Source organism: Leptonychotes weddellii, chromosome 3, assembly GCF_054177405.1.
Source record: "Leptonychotes weddellii isolate Sample4059 chromosome 3, ASM5417740v2, whole genome shotgun sequence".
NCBI classification, from domain to species: domain Eukaryota; kingdom Metazoa; phylum Chordata; class Mammalia; order Carnivora; family Phocidae; genus Leptonychotes; species Leptonychotes weddellii.
In genome coordinates, this window is record NC_138371.1 from 31220770 (window position 1) to 31243346 (window position 22577).

The window sequence follows — 22577 nt, forward strand, 5'->3', positions numbered from 1 at the left end:
GAGCAGGGAGCCCGATGCGGGGCTCGATCCCAGGACCCTGGAATCATGACCTGAGCCGAAGGCAGACGCTTAACGACTGAGCCACCCAGGCGCCCCGAAGAAGGAGAATATCTTAACAACAAAAAAAAAAGTTAAGGGAAAAAAACACAAGAAAGTGGTTATTAGGAATAAATATTTTAAAAGACAAAGTGCTTTCACATTTGTTATTTATTATTATTCCCAAGCACTGATAACAAACACTAGCGGTGCTTGCTTGCTCCTTATGACAACTACAACTATTTTAAACAAACACCCTGGGTTCATAGCCTATCCAGTTATTGAGAAAGAGGACAATTTCACTTTACCCTTCAAGGTTCTTTTGTCTGGTCTAAGAATTAAATTAACATATGACAGATTAACAGGAGAATATAAAATTTATTTGCCTATCAAGCAATCAGGCAATTGAGGTTTATCTGCTATCCAGGGGATCCCTGGGACTTGAAGTCTGGGACTTCAAAGGGAAGGAAGACAATTCACAGGAAGATGAAAGAGTAAATGTTTGGTAAACAAATGTTTGCTGGCCATACAGAAACAATGGGATTTAGAGAGGAATTTTAACAAACAGACTTTGCTAAATTCTTCTCTGTCTAAAGCACCTTCTCTGTCCTATACCTGTAGTAAACTATGGTCAGACAGCTCTCTTCCCAGAGTAGGTCCTCCATCTAGTCTTCTAAGCTACAGGGAGGGTCAAAGTTTCTTCCAGAGTCTTTTGTTTCTTAAAAATAATCACCTCAAGTAATCCACATGCCAAAGGGACACATTTCGGGGTGACAGTTTTCTCCCCTACACAGTCGAGGGTGTTAACAGCTGGTTGGCTGTGGTACAGGAGTGTTTTAATTCAAAGGGACTCATTGGGGTCGGTGAGTGGGAGCGCTGGGGTTTTGGAATATAGGTAAGGTTCACTGGAGTGCAGTGTGGAGCCAAGGGCGGAGAAAGAATTTTTGAGACGTCTCTGATGCAAAAAGGTGGTTTATTAAAGCAAGGGGACAGGACCCGTGGGCACAGAGAGCTGCCCTGGGTTTGTGAGAGGTAGCTGATTGTCTACTGTGGGGTTGGGGGACTAAGGAAAAGGGAGGTTTCAGAAAGATTGTCTTATGTTAAAGAAGACTCACAGGATACCTGGAGGCTTTGCCATTGTCAAGTTAAGGTTGTTTCTCCTAGAAAGCAAGGCATTAACAGTAAGACAGTTGGGAGCCTCCTGGAGGAACATTTCACTCTGCCCGCTTCAAGCATCTGTCAATGGGCTGCAGGTTATAAGGACATTTCATTGTATCTACATTTCCTGCTGAAGCTAGGTTATTGATAGAAATGCTTTGTTCTTGTAAATTGCTAAGACATTTGTAACCCGAGGGAGACTCCTGTCTTGCAGGATTGTGAGCTCTATAAGTTAACTATTTGTTTTTCCTTCCCTTAGCTTTAGGGCAGCCAGGAGTGCCTGAGGAATGTCACACCTGTTCCATCTGGGGGAGGGGGTTGTGGGATGTCAGCTTCTGCTTTGTCCCCTTCTGCTCCCTCATCAGGGGGCGTCTCTGGGCCTAACACAATGAACGGTAGGCCATCAAACTTTCTTAGCGTTAAGTGCCCAGAGAAGTCTTGAGTGAGAAAGGCCAATGGAGGCGGGACTGGGGCTGGAAGGCGCCACGTCCTCTAACAGGCTTAGACTTTCAGTTTCCTTTTCTTCATCTTTCAGGCGTCATTGTCAGCAAAGCCTGATAGGTCGAAGCCTAAGAAGAGCCCCGCGGTGAGCAAGACGGTACGTGCCCAGTGCTTGCTCCCCTGACTCCCCACCCTCCCCAGATCCCAGATCCTATGCCCCCCTCCCCCCTCCCCCCGGTGCCGCCTCTCCCGCACCTCGCAGCTACTCCTGGACTAGCTCTTCCCGGAACTGGCCTGGGACGGGCGATGCCAGGCAGGGGTTAGGGGAGGAGTGGGCCTTCCGGCAGATGACTCAGTCCGCTAGGGTCCTATTTGCTGTTTGTGGGGCAGGGGCCGGCGCAGGCGGAGGGGGCGTGGAGGGGGCGGCAGCCGCGGGACAAACCTCCAGACAAACGGGCTCCGTCGGCCGGTTCTCCCCAGCCCTGGATCTCAGGTGGGTCGCGGGAGGCTGCAGGAGTCCCGGGTGCTGTCCGGAAGCTCCCCCCACCCCCCCCACCGGGTCACATAACCGTTGCCCAACACTGAAGCTCCAGAGGACGAGTAAACGTTGCTTAAAATCATCCTGAGAGTTGCTCAATTCCCGGGACAAACTGTTCTAAAGCCTCGGCAGCGTCCTTTCGAAAAGTTGATGAGAAAGAAGACTTTTCCGGCATGATTACGTGTCGCCGCGGTAGTAGCCAGCCTGGCAGGAATTTTTACTTTATTGCAATAGCCTGGTGAAATAGGTCAGGGTTGTTTTGCACAGCGGTGTACTATATATTTTGGCAAACTGCAAGGAAACTTCCTTGCCAAAGTTTGGAATGACTAGTAAGATTTTTGTAAAGTCTTAACATAGACTTGTTCCCCGCTCCCCGCCTTTCCCCTCATCAAAAAACAAACAAACAAACAAAAACTGGGAAATGTTAAGTTGATTTCAAGATGTTCCTGCTTGATGGTGTCCGGATTTGGACAGAAGGACATGTTCTTTTTAAACATTAACAGTGGAATGCAATAGAACAAAGACCAGGGAGGCATAGTTTTGGTTCTAGGGAACAGGAAATGAGTAGGGCGTGGGTTAGGAAGGACTCTAAAGACCTCTCGAATTATTTTCATTTGTTGACATTGACATTTAATTTACGCAATGAGATTTTAGTCCCAATAGAGAATAAAATATGTTAAGCATTTTGGACACGGACAAACCCGGATAATCTAAAACTAAGACGGGGCTCTGATGGGCTTGACCTACTTTAGGTAAGAGAGTTCAGATAAGAGGAACAGAATTTTTGGTGTTTTCCCTCTAATGGTTCCCCTAAACAATCTTACAAAAAAGTTTCAGTGGGAGAAAATTTCGCTTAACACCAAAATTACAAAGAAAACAAAAGAAAAGACTCGGGTTTGGAAGGGAATTTTGAATGTTTGCCGTAAAGAAGTTTTCATCTTTCATGCTAACATTTATTTTACTTACAGCTTCTGGGATGGATGTCCTGATTAAAATGGCTTTTTCTAACGACTGAACGTTTTCTACTTCTGTTTGTAACTGACATTTGCACTTCTCTTTAACACTGTATTACTTACTAGCTCGTGCCCGCTTTCGGAGGTGAATCCGCCTGCAGGCCTGCCGCGGTGGGGTGCACCTTGCCCCCTGGGCGTCTTGCACGACCGCGGTGGGGGGAGGGGCGGGAGGGAGCGTATTCTCAGGCAGTTTGCAGCGGTGGCAGGCGGCCTGCTGGAAGCTGCGACCGAAATAGGTTCCGTCTCTGCGGCGCGCGGAGTCACAACTTCGCCCTCAGCGCGTAGGTGGGGAGCAGCCACAGCACCCACTCATTCTCCGCGAGCAGCACGTAATTCCCCCGAGCTCCACGTGGCCCGTTGCCTACCCAAGGGAGAGTTTCGGGACAGCCGCGGGTGTACCCTTGTGGAGTTTTTTCAGGTGCGGGGGCGGAGGGTTCTCGAACTTTAAGTCTCTCGTCGGCTGCCTGGAAGAGGCGCACAGGCGCTTAGCTGGAAGAGGTTCCCGGAAGCCATCTGGAGAGTCCACTTGTTGATGGGTGTACTCCAGTTTCTGGAGTACTCCCCACGCCGGTTTCCCGGAGCTGCAGTCCTTCACGGGTGGGTCTCGCTCCCGCCCGAGATCTAGCGGGAAGAGCCGGGGCTGCCCGGGCGTGAGTAGACTAAGAATCCTGTCCGTCTCTCCTCTCTCGACCCGAGCCCCAGTGCTGGAGTCGCCTGGGCTCCGGGGGTGTAAGGGCACTGCTCCTGACCCCCCCCCCCCAAATGGATTGAGCCGCTTTTAGCCCTTCTGGTCTGTTCTGGAGCCTCCTGGGGACTCACCTACAGCAGTCCCGAGTCACCAGGCGTGTCACTGTTTTAAATCTCAGGAATGGACTCCGTTTGGTTATTTCTTCCTTGTAGGGTCCCAAAGGCTAATTAAACTCGTGTTTATGGACTGAACTTGCCTCCTTTCCTTTGATTCGGTGTAATCCTGCCAACATTTATTGAACTCCTATGGGCCAGGCTGAGTTCTGGGTGCTGGGGACATAGAGATGGATCTGAACTTGGTTCCTTCCTCCCGCAGAAGCTCACAGAGTGGTTGGGGGAGACCAAGCAAAGTTACCTACCCGGGTAACTTAGATTCAAGGCAGCCTAGACAGGGGCCACTGACAGCCAAGAATGGGAGGAAGACAGTTGGGCCACGCTGGAGAAGTAATGACAGGTAACAGAGGGCAACGTGTACTCACGCTCATTCTTGCTTTCCTTACTATCCATCAGTGAGGTAAGAAACACTATCATTACTGCAATGCCCTATTTCTCCTTTATGTTCAGCTCCTGTCACTTACTCTCAGAAGACTCCATAACCTACCACCACATGTTCCCTTCCTCTATACTTTCATACATTCGGTGGTTGTCTTTACACTTACCATAGAATTGCACTTAACACTCTGTATTGTAATGCTTTTCTTCAAAAACTTTTCAGTTAAGTTGTATTATAATTATCTGTGTTAAAATATATGCAAAGTAAATAGAGAGAGCCCTTAGGAGTCCATTCCCTAAGATAACAGAAGGTTGAAGTTTAATGTTTTTTCCAGACACTTTATACACTCAAATACAGACTTTTAAATGTTTTTAAAATATTTATTTTGTATGATGCTTTTTCTTCAATTGCATTTCAGAACTGGTGTTTATTTTTTCTATTAACATCTCTTCTTTTCTCAGATGGAATTTCACTCCCCTCCAACGTCAGTGTTTCTAATGAAAGATTTTTTTCCTAATGACCACTTTTCTCTTTTTGAGAATGTGTGTATCCACAGTTTACACTTAATTCATTTGCTTGTTTATATGTTTCCAATGTTTTTTCTCCCTCAGTTCTGGATTTAGAGAAGTCTTTTCTTCTTTGACCCCATGTACATATGAATACATATATATATATATACATATATATATAAATATATATAAATATTTTCTTTCCAGATAACACTGCTTCTTTCTCTGCTTTTAGCCACTTTGTCTTTATTTGGCCATTTAAGTTTTTGTGCAAAACAGACCAACAGCTTCTTCATTGTTTTCCTCTTATTCTATACATTGGGTTGTCATCTTTGGTAATTCAGTGCTTATGAAAGAACTAACCTTCAGCCATGTGATACCACATTCATCTGTGTATTCAAGATGGTTTGTGTCTTCTGCAGGGAACTCTTCAATTGGAGAAATTAACCCATTTTATTTACATTAATATCTATATACTTAAGTTTTTCAGTGTAATTAAAAAATCCTCTTGTAGCTACTTGCTCCAAGGTTTAAAATGTTCCTCAGGCTAATGGCTTCAGTCTATCATCTGATTTTACAAGTGGGAACCAAAGCTTCCTTATCTACTTGTCAAATTCTTGAGCTTTTTTTTAAATCTTTTGGATCTTCCCTTTAGCTTACTGTATCTTTTTTGTTTGTTTTTGGTTTTGTATTTTACTTGAAGCTTTCAAAAAGTATCGTTCTTAAAATCAATGATTTTGTTTTAAAGAGTAGATGCATGACAAATCTGGCTTGGATACTGTCTGGTGAATGAACCAAATTCCTTGCAAGAATGACCAAAGCTTGATTCAGAGTTGAGTAAAATAAATCAATAATAAGTGAATCCCTTCATTCAGCATTTACTGAGCACCTGCATTTACTGAGTCTATCTTTTTTAGCTGGATTGTCAACAGGAATGTCAAGGAACCTAGAAAGAGGGAGCAGGAAGGAGATCAGAACAGTTAAATAGGTACCAGAGATAGTGATGAGGCTGAGGCAAATGGGGAATTTTTATTTTCTTCTTTACTTTTCTCCATTTTCCAGATTTACCTATAGCATGCAAGTAGTGCTTTTTATAATTAGGAAAAAGAATGCTATATAGAAGAATTGCAAGGGCTTTATATCTCCATTATTATGCACAACTTCTGATTTTGAACAGGACTATCTCCTGACGGGCCAACCTTGGAGAATCCATTGTATGAACTGAACAAATATACTTGCTAGGTTGAATTTTTACTTCAAGCTAGTCTTGTATAGATGGGCTTCAGTGCAGAGAAATGTCTGCTAAATAATTTATTTTAGTGTGGCATCATTGGACAGATAGGGTTGTTTCTTGAGCCCTATCTAATTCCTTTGATGAAATCCCTGAGGAGAAGGATTGTGTATTTTCCTGATTGCGGTTGTATGGTGATAAAGATGACCTACAAAGAACAGGCTAGGTCACAGCCCTCCTTTGCACTGCTTGGAACTAAGATCTGGTCTCTGACCTAAGGCTTTGCTGAAGCATTAAAATTTGGAGTCTTGCTCAAACTCAACTTTGCCTGTTGCTTTTTGTTGTTGAGGAAATTGAAGCCTCAACAATTGATGAATGCAGTAAATGCTTCACACTGTCCTATGGCTGTTTTTCAGTCACATGAGTGAATATAGTGATTGTTCATGGACAATTAGTTGTGTCTTAAACTTACACCATCTCATACAAGGTATTAGTAATTTTGATGATGTCCTATTTGAGGAAATAATTCTTTAAATTTAGGCACTTTTTTTTTTTAAGGATTTTATGTATTTATTTGACAGAGAGAGACACAGTGAGAGAGGGAACACAAGCAGGGGGAGCAGGAGAGGGAGAAGCAGGCCTCCCACAGAGCAGGGAGCCCGATGCGGGGCTCGATCCCAGGACACTGAGATAGTGACCTGAGCTGAAGGCAGACGCCTAACGACTGAGCCACCCAGGCGCCCCAAATTTAGGTACTTTTGAGGCCATCCTGAGAGAATTATACCACATGCAGAGGATTGGCCTAGAGGTTTGGTAAAAATGAAAATCTTGACACATAAATCTTAGAGTTTTAAAAATTATGGTAATGGCAAAGGATAAAATTTTAGCTAAAGGTACAGTGAGACAGACCTTTTGTTAAAAGGCCAGGGGATCCACCGAGGTTGGCTAGAGACATTGTATTCTGCCTGTTCAAGATGAGGTCCTGTCGGCTCCTAGGAAGCCCTTTATGGCTTCTGGGATTGAGTCCTGTATCAGGCTCACCAAGCCTCTTACGATCACACAGTAAGCCACTCTTAAACAATAGCATTGTTATCCCTTATATTTGCAAAACCTTCCTTTCACAATCTTTTTCCTGGATCTAACAACCGGGTTTCAAGTATGATACCTATGTCAACACCAGCTCCATCTTGCTTCATTGTAGGTTACGAAAGGATGAATAGGCATCCCACGTGTGTGGGCCTGCTGGAGCTGTGTAATGATGGCCAGTCAGTTCTTGGGAGGGTGAACTTGGTAAGCCTGGCCACGGCTCAGCATAGCCTAATGAAGATGAACGAGAACCTACCTGTCCTCAAGGACCTTACCACATATGGTAGATACCCAACCAGAATAAGATAAATGTCAGAAGAGAGTAAAAACAGTGCCACAAAGCAGCAGGAAATGACCTGACTTAGGGATCAAGATAAGCTTATGGAAGAGAAGCCTTGAAAGATGGGATAGAATTTCAATAGGCAGAGACTGGGAAGAGGGAAGGGGCTTTCCAGAGGGAGGCAAATGCTTGAGCAAAGAGGTTGGGACAGAAAAGCCCTGTCCAGAGAACACTGAGTTATCTATTTGTCACGAGTTAAATTACAAGTTGGGTCTTCTTGGGGCAATACTCTTAGGTACTTGGGCTACGTAGGAGAAGTTTGACCTCATAGAAATTTAACTTTGGTTAAGATGGAATGGGCCATGGGGCACCTGGGTGGCTCAGTTGGTTAAGTGTCTGCCTTTGGCTCAGGTCAGGATCCCAGGGTCCTGGGCTCCAGCCCTGTGTCAGGCTCCTTGCTCAGTGTTTCTTCCTCTCTCTATACCTCTTCTCCTGCTTGTGCTCTCTCACTCTCTTTCTCAAATAAATAAAGTCTTAAAAAAAAAAAGATGGGGTGCCTGGGTGGTTCAGTCAGTTAAGCGTCTGCCTTTCGCTCGGGTCGTGATCCTCGGGTTCTGGGATCGAGTCCTGTATTGGGCTCCCTGCTCCTTGGGGGGCCTGCTTCTCCCTCTGCCTCTACCTCTCCCTCTCTCTCTGTCTGTCATGAATAAATAAAATAAAATAAAAAGATGGAGTGAGCCATTGCATTGAATGGATTTACTTTTATTGACCCTGGTGATTCTGCTTATGTTTTTGTATCTAATTAGAAGATTCATACTCTACTCTCCGTCTAGATGATTTCTCATTCTGTGGTTCTTTCATTCCCTCATTTTCTGCCACCTCTATGCAAGTGTTATGAACCAGGGAGGCGATTGGAGGTGATGTTATGTTGCAATCTGTGGGGGCTTCCCTGAGAGTCACGGGACTGAGCCCCATTAAAGAACTTTATAAAAATATCTTCCAATTCTATGTCATTTTATAATTGAGATTATCTATTGCTTGTGGGCAATTTGCTATAATTGAAATGCATGGCTTGTGAAGCCAAATAATGTTTTAATGTATATTTTTAGCTCCCGATGCATAATAATGGTCAGTAACATCTCAAATTGGAAAGTGTTTATGGCTCAGCCTTGGTACATGGTCCTCTAGACCATGTTTGAGTATATATCTGCAGCATTCCAGAAATCAGGAACCACATGATGATCTATTATTTATAGATCGATTATTTATAAACCTCATTTTAAATATCTGTGTGGGGGGGGAGTGTTGTGCAAAATGGCATTTCATGCACTCTCTTAGGTTTAAAATGCCTCAGGTGGAAGAGGAAAGATGGGTTCATTATATTAGCTGTTTGAATTGTTACCCACACAGCCCACCTCCACCAATTCTGTACACGCATGGAAGGTGAAGGTGGCTTCTCTTAGGTTTGGGATGACTTCACCGAACTCCAGTGAGATAGCCACATCCTCTTTTGCCCAGGATCATGTAACCCCTTCTCCTTGATACTTTCAGTCTTCTGGGCGACTCTCTGAGGGACCTGATGTTTCTGTTTCAGTGGGGGATTTCCAGACACCTGAAAGTTCCAGCTTTAGAGGCTGCTTCCTGCAGATGGTGAAGCTGGCTCTCCTCCATCACCCCCCAGTTTGATGGTGTCCTGGGAAGTAACATTTGCTTTCATACTGTGGCCATGCTTGTTTTCCTGCCACACTGTGACTTTACTTCAGGTAGAGAAGCAGTACAAAGAATGGAGGATTCAGTATGTCTTTGAAGAGGTTAAGGTATGATGGGAATTAGTCATGTTGGTGGCTGTGTTATTGATTACAAAGAATGTCGTGTGCTTCAGATACCAGACGGTTTGGAGGCAAAGTGACATTCTGGTGAGAAAGATTGAGAAACCTGACTTAAGTTAACCACATTTTACTGTCACCTGTTGGGGCCAATGCTGGGTACCAGGGAGGTATGTCCATCATACTGTAATGATACAAAGAAGTTACTGGCCAAGTCTGTGTGGACTCTTCCCAGGAAAGCTTTACACAGTGGGAGATGCTTCAGCTGGCCCTAAAAGCTGAGAAGGGTTTTGCTGGACAGGTAAGTGGAAGAGGGTAGTCCAGGCAAAGGCATAGAGGCGTGGGAAAGAACTCTGTGTTGAGGTTAGGCTGAAGCCACATGTGCAAAGTATGTGTTAATGAAAGATGAGGGCAGGTGCTGGACCACAAGAGGCCTTGAATGCAAAGAAAATTGGAACCTGCAATGGGAGACGAGGAATCATTGGAAGGTTTGAATTAGGAAAATGACTTAGTTCAAGCATGGACTTCAGAAAGTTCATTCTGATAGAGGATTGATTTGGAGGGGTTGAGACCAGAGGCAGGAAAAACAGAAAGACCAGGAGAAAAGTCCTGCGTGAGAGATAGATACTAGGATACACCCTCATTTAAGGAACAGGTGCAGAAAGAGGGTGCTGAGGAGTCACAGAAGGTTAGGGAGGGACTGTGTAGAATATAGTGGTGTGAGGTGAGCCAAAGCAGTTTCCAGTAGGGATTAATCAGCAGCATCAGATGGGATAGGGTGCCCAAGTAAAAGAGAACTTCCAAGTGAACTTGGATGTGGCCACTAGGTCACCAAGTCCCCTACAAGAGCACTGTTGGCAGGACTGGGACACTAGGGTGTGCAGAGTGAGGCACTCACTCAGGCACAACATTTAAGGGGGTGCTCAATTCAATAATCAAGAGAAATTTTTAGTGCAATATTTTGAAAAAAATTGACATTCATGCAAAAAATTCACAGTGAGCAAACTGTCAAAATTTAAAATAGACACAGCATCAGTTTACGGATTTTTCTTTGGCCTCAGTTCCAGTATGGCTCCATACTGAGTGTCATTTTGTAAAGGATACGGTGAGAGGGAGGATTCAGGTAGGAGCTAATTGAGGAGTGAACTGAAGTTGGAGGAATTGAGGCACTGAGTGCAGACTCTTCCTTCATGAGATTCCTGCTTTACGTGAAGGGAAATAAAGCGAAAGGGTGGTTGGCTTCAGGATCTCAGGCTTAAGGGATTTTTCGTTTTATTTATTTATTTTTTTTTAAGAGAGGAGAGACTTGAATGTATTTACAAGCTAGAGGTAGAGAGAGGTTGACGAAAGAGTAGTTGTAGGGGCTCATGGAGACAGGAGGGCACACGGGGAGTGGTGGGAAGGTGGAAGATTGTGGGAATTTACTCCTGATAAATGGCAAGTTCGACCTATGAGAAATGGCACCAGTGGGTGGTGGTAAGGTACAAGAAAGCCATGAAGGCTGGAGCTCTGGCAGAGGTGGGAAAGGAGCTGACCAAGGTCCTGTAAAAGCAATTGCTGAGCAGCAATAAGGGGCCAGCTCAGCTTGAAAGCCACAAGCGTTTGGTGCGATCTTTTCCCCCTCTCCTCAGCATGACTTGCTACTCTAAATGTATGAGTGGAGGAGGCTCACCATCTGAAGATGGGATGCTGGGGTGACCGACCATCCTGAGACTCCTGGGACTGAGGAGTGTCCTGAGAACACAGGCTTTTTGGTGCTAAGATTGGAAAGTCCTGGCAAGCCGGGACCAGTCCTATACCAGAAGTGTTGCAGAGCTGGTGGTCAGGAGGCAAAGGGCAGATAAATGCAGGTACTGGTCAGAGAGAGTTCCCATGTGTCTAGGTCTAGTCTGGGGAGAAAAGGAAGTGAGTCATTACCGGGTAGCAACTTGTGAAACTCCATTTATTCATTGATTCATTCAACAGATACTGATGAAATGCCTACTATGAGTCGGGCACTGGGGTCCTTCCACAGGAATTGCACAGAAGGAATATCCTTCTGTGGTGACTAAGGTCAGCTGGTGCTCAGGACCCATTCTCATCTCTGTCTAGACAATGGAAAGTTACAAACTGCATTTCCTAGACTCCTTTACAGCCAGGATGTGAACTAAGTTCTGCCAGCTAGGTGCATTCAGGTAAGATTTGTAAACAGAAATGAGGTAGAGGCCAATAGCTGGCTGCTTTTCTTAGTTCCTCTGTTTGCAAGCATGATGGTGGTGAGGTAGGGATTTGGGCAGCAGCGTTATCGTGTCCAGTCACCAGCTTTGGAGATGTTGGAAGCAGGTGGGATGGTCGACTGCTTTCTGATCTCTGGGTCACTTCCATGCAGGTGAGCCCAGCACTCCCAGGGACAGCCTCCTGATTCCCCACTGCCCTGGCTTAGACAAGATCTTTCGGGGTTCTATAGGAGCTTTTCTCAGAAGCCCAGGCAAGAACCCTTTCATCCAACCCTTGCAACAGTTTTGTAAGCATCCATATTAAATGTATTTCTACTGAAAATACTGGGAGTGCTTTCTGTTTCTAGAACCTGGCACCGCTCCTTCTATTAGTGTTGTGGATATTAACGCTGATGACATCGGCTTTGTTTGGTGTTAACTAGCAACCGTTCCATGACTTCTACTTGAGAAATGAAACTAGAGCTGGTCTTAGGTTTAGTTGCTTTGCTTGTGAAGTTTGAAGCACTGTGGAGAGTTTGTGTGGGTGTGGAAAAGAAAGGGGAGACAATTATTAAGCTAGAATTTGCCAGTGAGGGGAGGAAAGAAAAGGGGGATTTCGTACAAATTTTAGAAAACATACCCAGATGCCAGTTTTGTCTGGTGAGGGAAGGTGAACTGCTTAAAACAGTAGAGTGAAACAAAACTGGCAGAATATCGATCAATCAGGGGGAGTGGGTATTTGAGAGCAAGAGTTGGGCTTGGATTACCCCTTTGTCCTTCAGCAGAGGGAGGAGAAGCAAGTGACTTCTGAGGAGGAGAGTGGAGTGCAGAGCTAGACAACTCAGCGAGGGGGAGCTGGGAAGTGCCAAGGACCGTCCTTTCTCAGAACTTCTAAAGAACTCATTGTACTTGCTACCCCCTCCTAACCCCCTCTACCCCATCTTTTGAACCATGTTAAATAAAATCTGACGTGTTCTTTTGGAGGATAACTTTGGAATGCCTCTAGGCTTTCTTTCTTTCTTTTTTTTAAAAGATTTTATTTATTTATTTGACAGAGAAAGAGACAGCGAGAGAGGGAACACAAGCAGGGGAAGTGTGAGAGGGAGAAGCAGGGCTTCCCGCGGAGCAGGGAGCCCATTTCGGGGCTCCATCCCAGGACCCTGGGATCATGACAAGGCGGCTCAGTCAGTTAAGCGACTGCCTTCGGCTCAGGTCATGATCCTGGAGTCCCAGGATCAAGCCCCCTGTCCGGCTTCCTGCTCAGCAGGAAATCTGCTTCTTCATCTCCCTCTGCCCCTCCCCACTTATGTTCTCTTTCTCTCTCTCAAATAAATAAAATCCTAAAAAAAAAAAAGAAAACCTACAGGGTTCCCCTTTGGTTTATTATTGTTTTTTAATTTTATTGTACTGAGGTCAGAGAATGTGGTATAATGTACATTTATTTTGACATCTGTATACCTATTTCTCGGCCTATAAAGTAAAATGTTACAAGTTCAGTCATTTCCCCTGTGCATTTTTATCTAGTCACATTCTGTTCATGCTGTAATGGAAACCACTTTTCTGAATTCAGTATTTATTATTACTGTGTGTTTTTTCATATTTTTACTACACACACACATTGCTAAACAATATATGGTTATTATTTTTAACATTTAGGATTTTAATGTAAATTAATTGTATGGTATGTATGCTTTAGCAACTTGCTTTCTGCTTCAGCAAAAATATTTGTTGTTTTGTGTTTTGTTTGTGAGATTCATGTAGTTCTAGTTCAGTCATTTTCAGGGCTGTATAGTGTTTCATTAAAGGATTATAATATTTTATTCAGTCTCTTCTTGATAGCCTTTTAGATGGTTGATGGTTTCCTTTTTTTTTTTTTGCTGTAACATCTACTGCTGCTAGAAACATTGTGTATATGCCTTGGTATACCTGTCTGAGAGTTTTTAAGGGATATTTACATAGGAATGAAATCTTCATGTCATAATGTATGTTTTAATCTTTATCAGATATTGCCAAATTGTTCTTCAAAGTAGTCATACTACTTTATGATTCCTCCAGTAACATTGGAGATTCTATATTTCTCTGACATTTGGTAACAGATACTAGCATTTAACTGATGTGAAATAATACCTCATTGTACTTTAAATTTGCATTTCTCTGACTACTATTATGGCTCAAACATCTTTTCATATCGTTAGTAGCTATTTGGGTTTTTTCTTCTGGGAAGTACCTGTTGCCTATTTTTCCTTTGAGTTGCTTGTCTTATCGATTTGCAGAAATGCTTTCTTTCTTTCTTTTCTTTTTTTTAAAGATTTTATTTTTAAGTAATCTCTACACCCAATGTGGGGCTTAAACCCACAACCCTGGATCAAGAGCCACATGCTCTATTGACGGAGCCAGCCAGGCGACCCTGCAGAAGTGCTGTCTATGTTCTGGATACAAATTCTTTGTTAAGTAAATATGATGCATTTGTCTTCTCTGTGCTTACTCTCTTTCATTTTTAAAAGGATGCCTGCTTTTTATGTCTTACAAAATCTTTTTGTAATTGGAGGTTATAGATTTTCATTTAGACTTTTATATCCAGGACTTTAGTACAAGTGGAATTGACTTATAAATGATGTGAGGAAAGGATCCCAATTTCCTGCCTATATGTATTGAATAACCAGTTGTCCCAGCACCATTTCTGGACATTTCTGGTCCTTTCTCTATTGATTGGCAGGACCCCTCAGTCATCTGTGTGTGGATTGATTTCTGAGTTCTCACCTGGTTATTGGTTGCTTTATTATATACCCTGGTGCCGTATTACATTTGTATAAAATCTTGATATCTGGTAAGGCAACTTCCTGCAACTGGTTGTTCTTAAAACTTGTATTGGCTATTCTTGGACCTTCTCCTCCTTCACATAGGTTTAAAATCAGCTTGCCACAGTCCATGGCAAATTATTTTTTAATTTTTGATTGGACTGCTATTAAATTTATAAATTCATGTGAGTGTCTATTATATCCAGTTTTTTCAGATTATCTAGTGCAGGGTTTCTTAATCTTGGCACTATTGGTGTCTGCAGTTGGTAATTCTTTGTTGTGGAGGAATTACATTGAGGGATGTTTAGCAGCATCCCTGGCCTGATGACCAAAAATGTCTCAAGACATTATCAAATGTCCCCTGAGGGGTAAAACTGTCACTGATTCAGAAGTATTGATTTGGTCTATTGCAAAAATTTTCCTTATTTTCTTGAAAGTTTTCATATTTATTTAAATTCTTTCAGATGTAGGTTCCTCAGATGTGAATTTTATTTGTGTTGTCTACTGTCATGGTGATTTTTATTTTTGTGCGTGGCAGTTTTTAAGCATGAACTTGCCTCCAGCAGAATGGATGTCTTCTATGCCCTGGGTTGTGAAGGTAGCCTTCTAGGGGTGGTTTTGGGTTTGCCTCTGAAGGTCTTATAGGCTTCCCTAGCTTGAGAGTGATTTTTATGTTAATGTCTTGATTTGGGATTAAAAGAAACCCCAACAAGGGGCGCCTGGGTGGCTCAGACGGTTAAGCGTCTGCCTTCAGCTCAGGTCATGATCCCAGGGTCCTGGGATCGAGTCCCGCATCGGGCTCCCTGCTCCTTGGGAGCCTGCTTCTCCCTCTGCTTCTCTCTCTCTCTGTCTCTGTCTCTCATGAATAAATAAATAAAATCTTTAAAAAAAAAAAAAGAAGGAACCCCAACAAAGTAGTGATTACTTGGACCCTAACCCTACTTCTCCCTTTCATGCTTCCCTTTCTCAAGTGCCTGTCACCTTTAGCTACAATTAACTGCCTCAACAGCACCCTAACATGTATACTGGTATTTTGCTGCAGGTTGGACTGACTCAGCACGGGATCTGTAGTTTTCCTTTTGATAATTTTTTCTGAATATGCCAGATGCTACCACTGAGTAATTTGGATTTTGCTGCCAAACTATACCTCCATTAGGACAGAGGGAAGACAGCATGCCAGTTCTCTTGCTGAGTGTGCGTGACTGGCAGAAAGTCCTGGTATAATGGTTGGAGGGAATGAACTGAGCAGATGATTTTTTTTTTTTTGAGCAGATAATATTTTAAAAAATGATTATCTAATGTTGTTAACTTCTTGATGGCGTTGTTATATCATTGATGACTACAAATCATAAAGGTTGGCTACTGTTTTTTAAAATAGGGAATTTTAGGGGTGCCTGGGTGGCTCAGTTGGTTAAGCATCTGCCTTCTGCTCAGGTCATGATCCCAGGGTCCTGGGATGGAGCCCCACTGCGGTGAGGTGAGCTCCCTGCTCGGCAGGGAGTCTGCTTCTCCCTCTCCCTCTGCCACTCCCCCCTGCTTGTGCACATGCTCTCTCTCTCAAATAAATAAATAATATTAAATAAATAAAAATAGGGAATTGAACATTTGATTTCTCATTGGTTTTTTTCAGATAAGTCTTGTGAGTTTGGATAACATCTCATTTATTCTTCTCTTACTTATTTTATACCTTCTAGTGGGTATGAATATTTTATAGGTTGATTTATAACAACTACTAACAAAATTGTGACTTTTAGTCAATAGAACAAGTACTTGACTTCCTTCCATGGAAACTAGTGCTTAGGTTAAAGTATTGTTAGCCTGTGAATAAAGTATAAATTTAGGGTCTCTGGAATGTGTAAAATTGTTATTAAGCTTTCAGGTTAAAAAAAAAAAAAGTCTGAGTGCCAGTTTTTCTACTTTCATTGAGCAGTCATTTAGTAAATTCCATTTCTCCAGTTATTCATAATGGCTGTATTTAAGTGAGGTTTGGATGAATGGGCATGGGATTGGCATAGACACACCAATACTGATTAACAAGTATACATAAGGTAAAATGTCTATTTTTATTAAGAACTCACCATTTAGCCTGATTGTGGGAAGGCCAGTGTGAAAGATATAAATGAATGATCTACTTTAAAATAAAATATTTAAAATTTTTGAAAAATGAAATAAAATTTAAAATAAATTTGATTTTGTTACTTTCAGACCCTAAAATGCTTATTAATATTTTCATTGATGGGGAACTCTGGATCTCTAGGAAATTGTGCTTACTCTAAGAATCTATTTTGGGGCTCCTGGGTGGCTCAGTCGTTAAGCGGCTGCCTTCAGCTCAGGTCATGATCCCAGAGTCCTGGGATTGAGTCCCACATCAGGCTCCCTACTCAGTGGGAGGCCTGCTTCTCCCTCTCCCACTCCCCCTGCTTGTGTTCCTGCTCTCGCTGTCTCTGTCTCTGTAAATAAATAAATAAAATCTTAAAAAAAAAAAAAATCTTTAAATAAAAAAAAAAAAGAATCTATTTTGTCTTTTTGTCTTTGACAGCAAAAACTATTTAATGTCCCTTATACCCCTTTTTGCTTTGACTGCCAGGAAACTCAGGGACAAAGTCACAGTCTGCTAAAATCTGTTTAGGCCTTTTGGCCTGCATATTTGCTTTGTCTTCTCTATCCTTCCACCCCATTTCGACTTTCTAACTTAATGGTTTTTTAAACTAATTTTTCCCCCTCGTCTCATATGAAAATTTTCTTGTATTTAGTGTTGCTATTTAAGATGCCTTAAACCTATTGTGGGCTGGAATTGTACATAAATAAATAAAATAGCTTCAGTGTTCCTTTCTTAAATATAGCTCAATAAATATATAAATACACTTGTACACAAATACATAGTAACAGCGACTTACAGTGGGGTTCTGTTTCCAATTATTTTTTTTGCTAAGATTAACTTTTAACCTTAAATGTTCTCTAATAGAAATAGACAAGGTACTGTCTCAGAACACAAGAGTTTATTTAACATAAAATACAGCCATGAAATTTTATTTACTTATTTATTTGTTGCTATGAAACTTTAGAATAGAATAGACAGCACCTGCCATTTGCACCTTAAATTTTGAACAAGAATAGGTTGAGTTTCAATGGAAGCAATTAAGAATACATTTATGGCATTCCCTCCCATTGCTCTCACCCCAGTCCAGCCCTGGGACCAAGAACTTTCCCTAGATTTTCTGTCCTCCTTCCTTCCTTCCACCTCCTTCCTTCCTTCCACGGATACCATCAGGAACTCCTGTGATGATTGCTGACCTGAAGCAGTGTATTGAGAGTAAGGGGCCCCTAGCACTTCCACGGGCTCAGGGTCTGAAGCCGTGATCAAAACTTGACAAGGCAAGGGGGCAGGTCCAATGAGCATTCCTGATGAAGTTGTGAAAAGGACCCGGGACTCTGGGAGGATGGGTGCAGAGATATCTGCTTATGAGGGGTTTTAGAATAGGAGACAACTGGGAAAAAAGAGGTGGAGTAGTTCTGATACCCTGCAGAAGGTCTCTTGTCAAGACCCGTATTTGTTCAAACCTACCTGGTTGGTGTCACTTCAAGTGGGAGTTAACCCTGTGACACCAGTTTTTCTGGTCCATTTAGCTGCTTAGCCATTGGGCTTTTTCTTCTTCCTCCCACCAAGCTTATATGCCATTTATTTATTAACTCTCTCCTTGTGATTTTCTTCTTACCATATTTGACAGTCTCATAAATTCTGATAAAGCCTGCGGGATTTTTGGGAGATGATTTGTTTCTGGTTTCACTTCCTTTAAAATGTAGGTTATCTTCTTTGTCTGTCTTGGTTTTTCGATCAGTTGCTTTGTCTACCTTCTATAGACTTAACAGTGTAAATTTAATCTTCTAGGTTAGAGAGAGCAGCAAGCAAGGAAGAGCCTCTACCTTGAATTTGAGACATAAGTTACTTTGATAAGAGGATTTTAAAAATTCCCTTTTAACCACAGAACTCCGTTGGAAAGAACTTTGAAAGAAATGAAGAAAACCATCATAAATCAAGACAGCAGCCTCATGGCCTTTTATTGACTAGAGTGGAGTTTTATTACTGCAGTGTTTTGGAAGGACACTGTGCAGGATGTCTACTGAGGTCATTCATCAGGTTGAAGAGGCACTTGATGAAGACGAGAAGAAAATGCTTCTTTTTTTGTGCCGGGATGTGGCTGCAGATGTTGCTCCGCTTAATGTCAGGGACCTTCTGGATATTTTAAGTGAAAGAGGAATGCTGTCTGCCATGGGCTTGGCCGAGCTGCTCTACAGAGTGAGGCGGTTTGACTTGCTCAAGCGGATCTTCAAGATGGACAGAAAGGCAGTGGAGGCCCACTTGCTCAGGCACCCTCGCCTTATTTCGGACTATAGGTAATTCATCAGCAATTCCCAAGGCTGGACCTGGTGGGAGGGAGGGAGGTGGTCTAGGCTTATGAACAACAGAAATGAGGACAGTAAGAAAAAGCAGTGATGTTACCTTCTTTACCCATAGATTCAACTGCCTTATGATGTTACTTCATTCCTTTGAAGTCTTTGAATTCTTAGAACATGTTTGTTTAAGTAATTGGATAGAAGATCATAAAGAAAGTGGAAGGGCTGGGTAGCATGATGGATAGAATGATCTGGATAAGAATGACTAAGAGCTAGTAATTCTTGCCATCCTCTGACTGTGAGATCTGCGGTGGTCTTTCCTGGCTTATTTTCTGTGATGTCAGACTGACAGATTCTGAGAAAGGAAATAACAAGTCTGACGGTGGTCTTCCTGACTTTTGTAGAGCTCTGTGATCCCTCCTGAGTCCCCTTTGGTCTTTCCCCTGCTGAGGGGGTTAGTGAGGTGGGCTCCCTTTCTGTGAGTTCCAGTGAGGTCCTTGCCCCCAGAGGCTCGATGGGCCAGGGGTGCAGAACGAACATCCCATCGATTAACCAGCTGTAGGCCCCCTTCAGTTCAGAGAGGAATGGTCCCTGGAGTCCCCTTTAGTTCAGACCGTCTTTGAGTTTTTCCTTCCTCCTGCTTACATACTACTCTCTTGGAGGTTCAGGGGAGCACAGCAGCCCCAACAAAGGCTGCATTTCTGGAGAAAGGAAGATACCTTGTAACCTTAAATTAATGGTTCCTTTTTCTCCAGACCACCAGCCTTAAGTTATATCAATGATGCATAATTTGAAGAAGATGTGTATTATCAAGAACTATTTTAAGGAGAGTTGAAAGGAGCATAGGCCTTGGAAAGTGAAACTTGAGGTCTAGAGGCCTGTTTCAAGTCCCAGAACTACCAGTTACAGGCCACAAAGGCTGAGCCAGCCACTAATATTGCCTGGGACTTCCTTTTCCTACTTGTAAAGCTAAAAATAGTGAAACCTGATTTCACAAGTTTGTTGGTGTAATTGTAATAATTTAGTATGTGGAGTACTTTTAAAACTGTGAAGCCATCTACAAATGCAGGGGTTCATTATTATTGTAGTTATTCTCGATCATCTTCCACCTCCTCAGCTATCATGTAATGTCAGTAATGTTCTTAAATGTTCAGAGGCAGTGGGTTTCAGTGAATAGGTTAGGGCACTCTCCATTTCCTGTCTCCTTGCTATGATGAGTGTAGACAGTTCCTCAGGGCCTCTGGGCAGAGAGGCTGGGTAGTGGGATGCTAGATTCATCGATGCATCTGTTCATTGGCCTTTCTTTTGGGTCAACATATACCAGGTGTTTGGTAAGCGCTAGAGCAAAATGAACGAAGCATCTTCTGTCCTCAAGAATTTGAGAGCCTAATTGGGAAAACAGCCTTCTAAGCAGTAATGACAATGTCCAGGCAATAATGCCAACCACAGGTGTCCTGGGAGCCCAGATAAAGTGTGATGGTGGCTCCCACTGGAGCAGAGGTGACTGAATCAGGAAGAGCTTTCTAGACAAAGACATCTGTGGTCACAGTCCCCAGTCCCCAGGCTCTAGATGCCTTTCACCCTTTGAGTTCGAGAGTGGGCCAGGACATCCCAGGTATAACTTTGCTTTAGAAGCTTGTGACTCAAAGTATGGTCCCTGGGTCTGCAGTGTCAGCATCCCCTGGGAGCTTGTAAAACAGAGAAGACAAGATCACTTCGAATTCTATTTCTGTCTTCCATCTTAGTCATATATGTTCTTCACTTATATCATCATAACATCTGGGGGAAATAGGGGATTCTTTAGGGAAGTTTTCATTCTCTGAGTTGTTTTTAGAGCAGTTAGTTAGAAAGAAAGGTACTGTTTCCTATTGAAAGTAGGGGAAGGATGAATTTCCTTTTTGAGTTTTGTTAAGATATCTTCGTGAGGAGGCCTAGGCTTTCTGTTTTATGGGGGTGTATATCAGATGGGGGCCTGAACTAGCCTTTTAACCAATTATTGGCACAGTGGAGGCATCGGCTCTTGTTTTTCTCACTAGGATGGTATCTGAATTTACTGAAAATAACTTGTCTGGTTTACAGGGTGCTGATGACAGAGATTGGTGGTAATTTGGAAAAATCTGATCTGTCCTCATTATTTTTCCTCATGAGGGATTATACTGGCCGAGAAAAGGGAGCCAAGGATAAGGTGAGTTTTCTTTTTCTTGGTTCATGTTCCCAAGAGCCTATCAGAAGGTGGGGGGTGATCTCTAGGGTGTGAAGAGAGGGATGTGGGTCCTTGAAGAGGGAGGCCCAAGCTGGGGGTGAAGGTAGGAAGCGAGAAGAGAAAGGTCTGTTTCTTAATAACATTAATAAGAAGAGAATTGGTTTCTCAATTGACAGGAAATAGGGTGGCCTTGGGTGTTTCTCTCATCCTTGTATTTTATTCTTATTTCTGTAAAAGTCAGAGGCCTGATTTAGGTATCAGTTTCTCTCCCCCGTTTGACAGACCATCTGGGAGGGTTTGGAAGTCCCATCTGCTCACACTGAGGGCAAACAGGTGGGAAGTACGGGTCCACTCCCGACGGCATCTATTTTCCCCCAGCTAGCTCAAGGCCAGTGTGAAGTCATTAGGCTCCGTGTGGAGATGAGGTGGGGGAAGGTACTTGTGACTCATGTATCCAGGGAATGGCAAAAACAGAGATTCAGGGTTGGAAGCTAGGTAGCAGTCAAGATCTCAGGGATGTTGTAATTGCTGGCAAAGTATTTAAATTCCTCCTGGCCCCATGTGATACTCCTGGCCTAAGGACAGGCCAAGAAAGTCTCAGGTCTCTAGATTATGAAAATATGTTCTTAAAGGACCTGCCTTTGAGGACTCTGGTAAGGTGTGGCTTGAGAATTTCCTCTTGTTCTTTAATCATTGGAGTTTGGTTCCTGAAATCTAGGCAGATAGGGTGACTGGATGCACCCCCAACCATCAAATGCATCAAATGGGAAGGAAAATGAAAAAATAGAACTTCTATTTGGTGTCCCCAAATCAACTTATCTGCCAGTCGTTTATATCAATTTCTTGATGATGATTATTAAAAAAAAAAAATCAAAAATAGAGCCTCAGTAATCAAATGTTAAACTGAAGGGAAGTAAAACCCAAAGCAAAGCCTATTTCTGAAATGTAGTTCTTTCCTAATCTCTTTGGTCTAGGGCAAGTGAGTAGCAATATACCCTAACTTTTAAATTTTGCCCCCTCAGACCTCCTGAGTCAGAATGAGTTGGAATGTCCCGCGTTGACTAAAATATTTTAGGAACTTCAGAATTACATCATTGGGATTTTTCTAATAGAAACTTGCCCCCAGCTATCTTCTCTCTTCCTTTTTTAGGAAAGCCTTTACACCTTTTCAGTATAATTTCAGCCGGGCCTTTTGGAAGAATGGTACTTTTTTTTTTTTTATGTTATGTTAGTCATCATACATTACATCATTAGTTTTTGATGTAGTTTTCCATGATTCATTGTTTGCATATAACACCCAATGCTCCATGCAATACGTGCCCTCCTTAATACCCACACCAGGCTACCCCATCCCCTCACCCCCCTCCCCTCTGAAACCCTCAGTTTGATTTCCGGAGTCCATAGTCTCTCATGGTTCCTCTCCCCCTCCGATTTCCCCCCCTTCATTTTTCCCTTCCTTCTCCTAATGTCCTCCATGCTATTCCTTATGTTCCACAGATAAGTGAAACCATATGATAATTGACTTTCTCTGCTTGACTTATTTCACATAGCATAATCTCCAGTCCCATCCATGTTGATGCAAAACTTGGGTATTCATCCTTTCTGATGGCTGAGTAATATTCCATTGT

The 22577-nt window shown here is 42.8% G+C and overlaps 1 protein-coding gene and 2 long non-coding RNA genes across 6 annotated transcripts in view; 1 reads left to right on the forward strand and 2 right to left on the reverse strand.

The window, feature by feature from the left end:
• The window catches only part of LOC145720744 (uncharacterized), a 253598-nt gene that overhangs the window by 22185 nt on the left and 208836 nt on the right, over positions 1–22577 (reverse strand). The gene's annotated exons all lie outside the window — the stretch shown is intronic.
• Positions 189–2135, reverse strand: LOC145720748 (uncharacterized). The gene is made up of 2 exons (XR_014143939.1): positions 2078–2135; positions 189–1196 (listed from the first exon to the last, which is right to left on the reverse strand). It is a non-coding gene; the product is annotated as an uncharacterized LOC145720748 (long non-coding RNA).
• On the forward strand, positions 1616–21018 carry LOC115937826 (CASP8 and FADD-like apoptosis regulator). 4 transcript variants are annotated; one of them, XM_081815388.1, is made up of 3 exons: positions 1616–1792; positions 18241–18746; positions 20826–21018. In XM_081815388.1, the coding sequence occupies exons 2-3, from the start codon at positions 18466–18468 to the stop codon at positions 21001–21003; spliced, it is 459 nt and encodes a 152-aa protein (XP_081671514.1). In that variant the 5' UTR covers positions 1616–1792; positions 18241–18465; the 3' UTR covers positions 21004–21018. The 4 variants fall into 4 exon arrangements, with proteins under 4 accessions (XP_081671514.1, XP_081671515.1, XP_081671512.1 ...); XM_081815389.1 differs by lacking the exon at positions 1616–1792 and adding an exon at positions 2006–2128; XM_081815386.1 differs by lacking the exon at positions 1616–1792 and adding an exon at positions 2791–2925.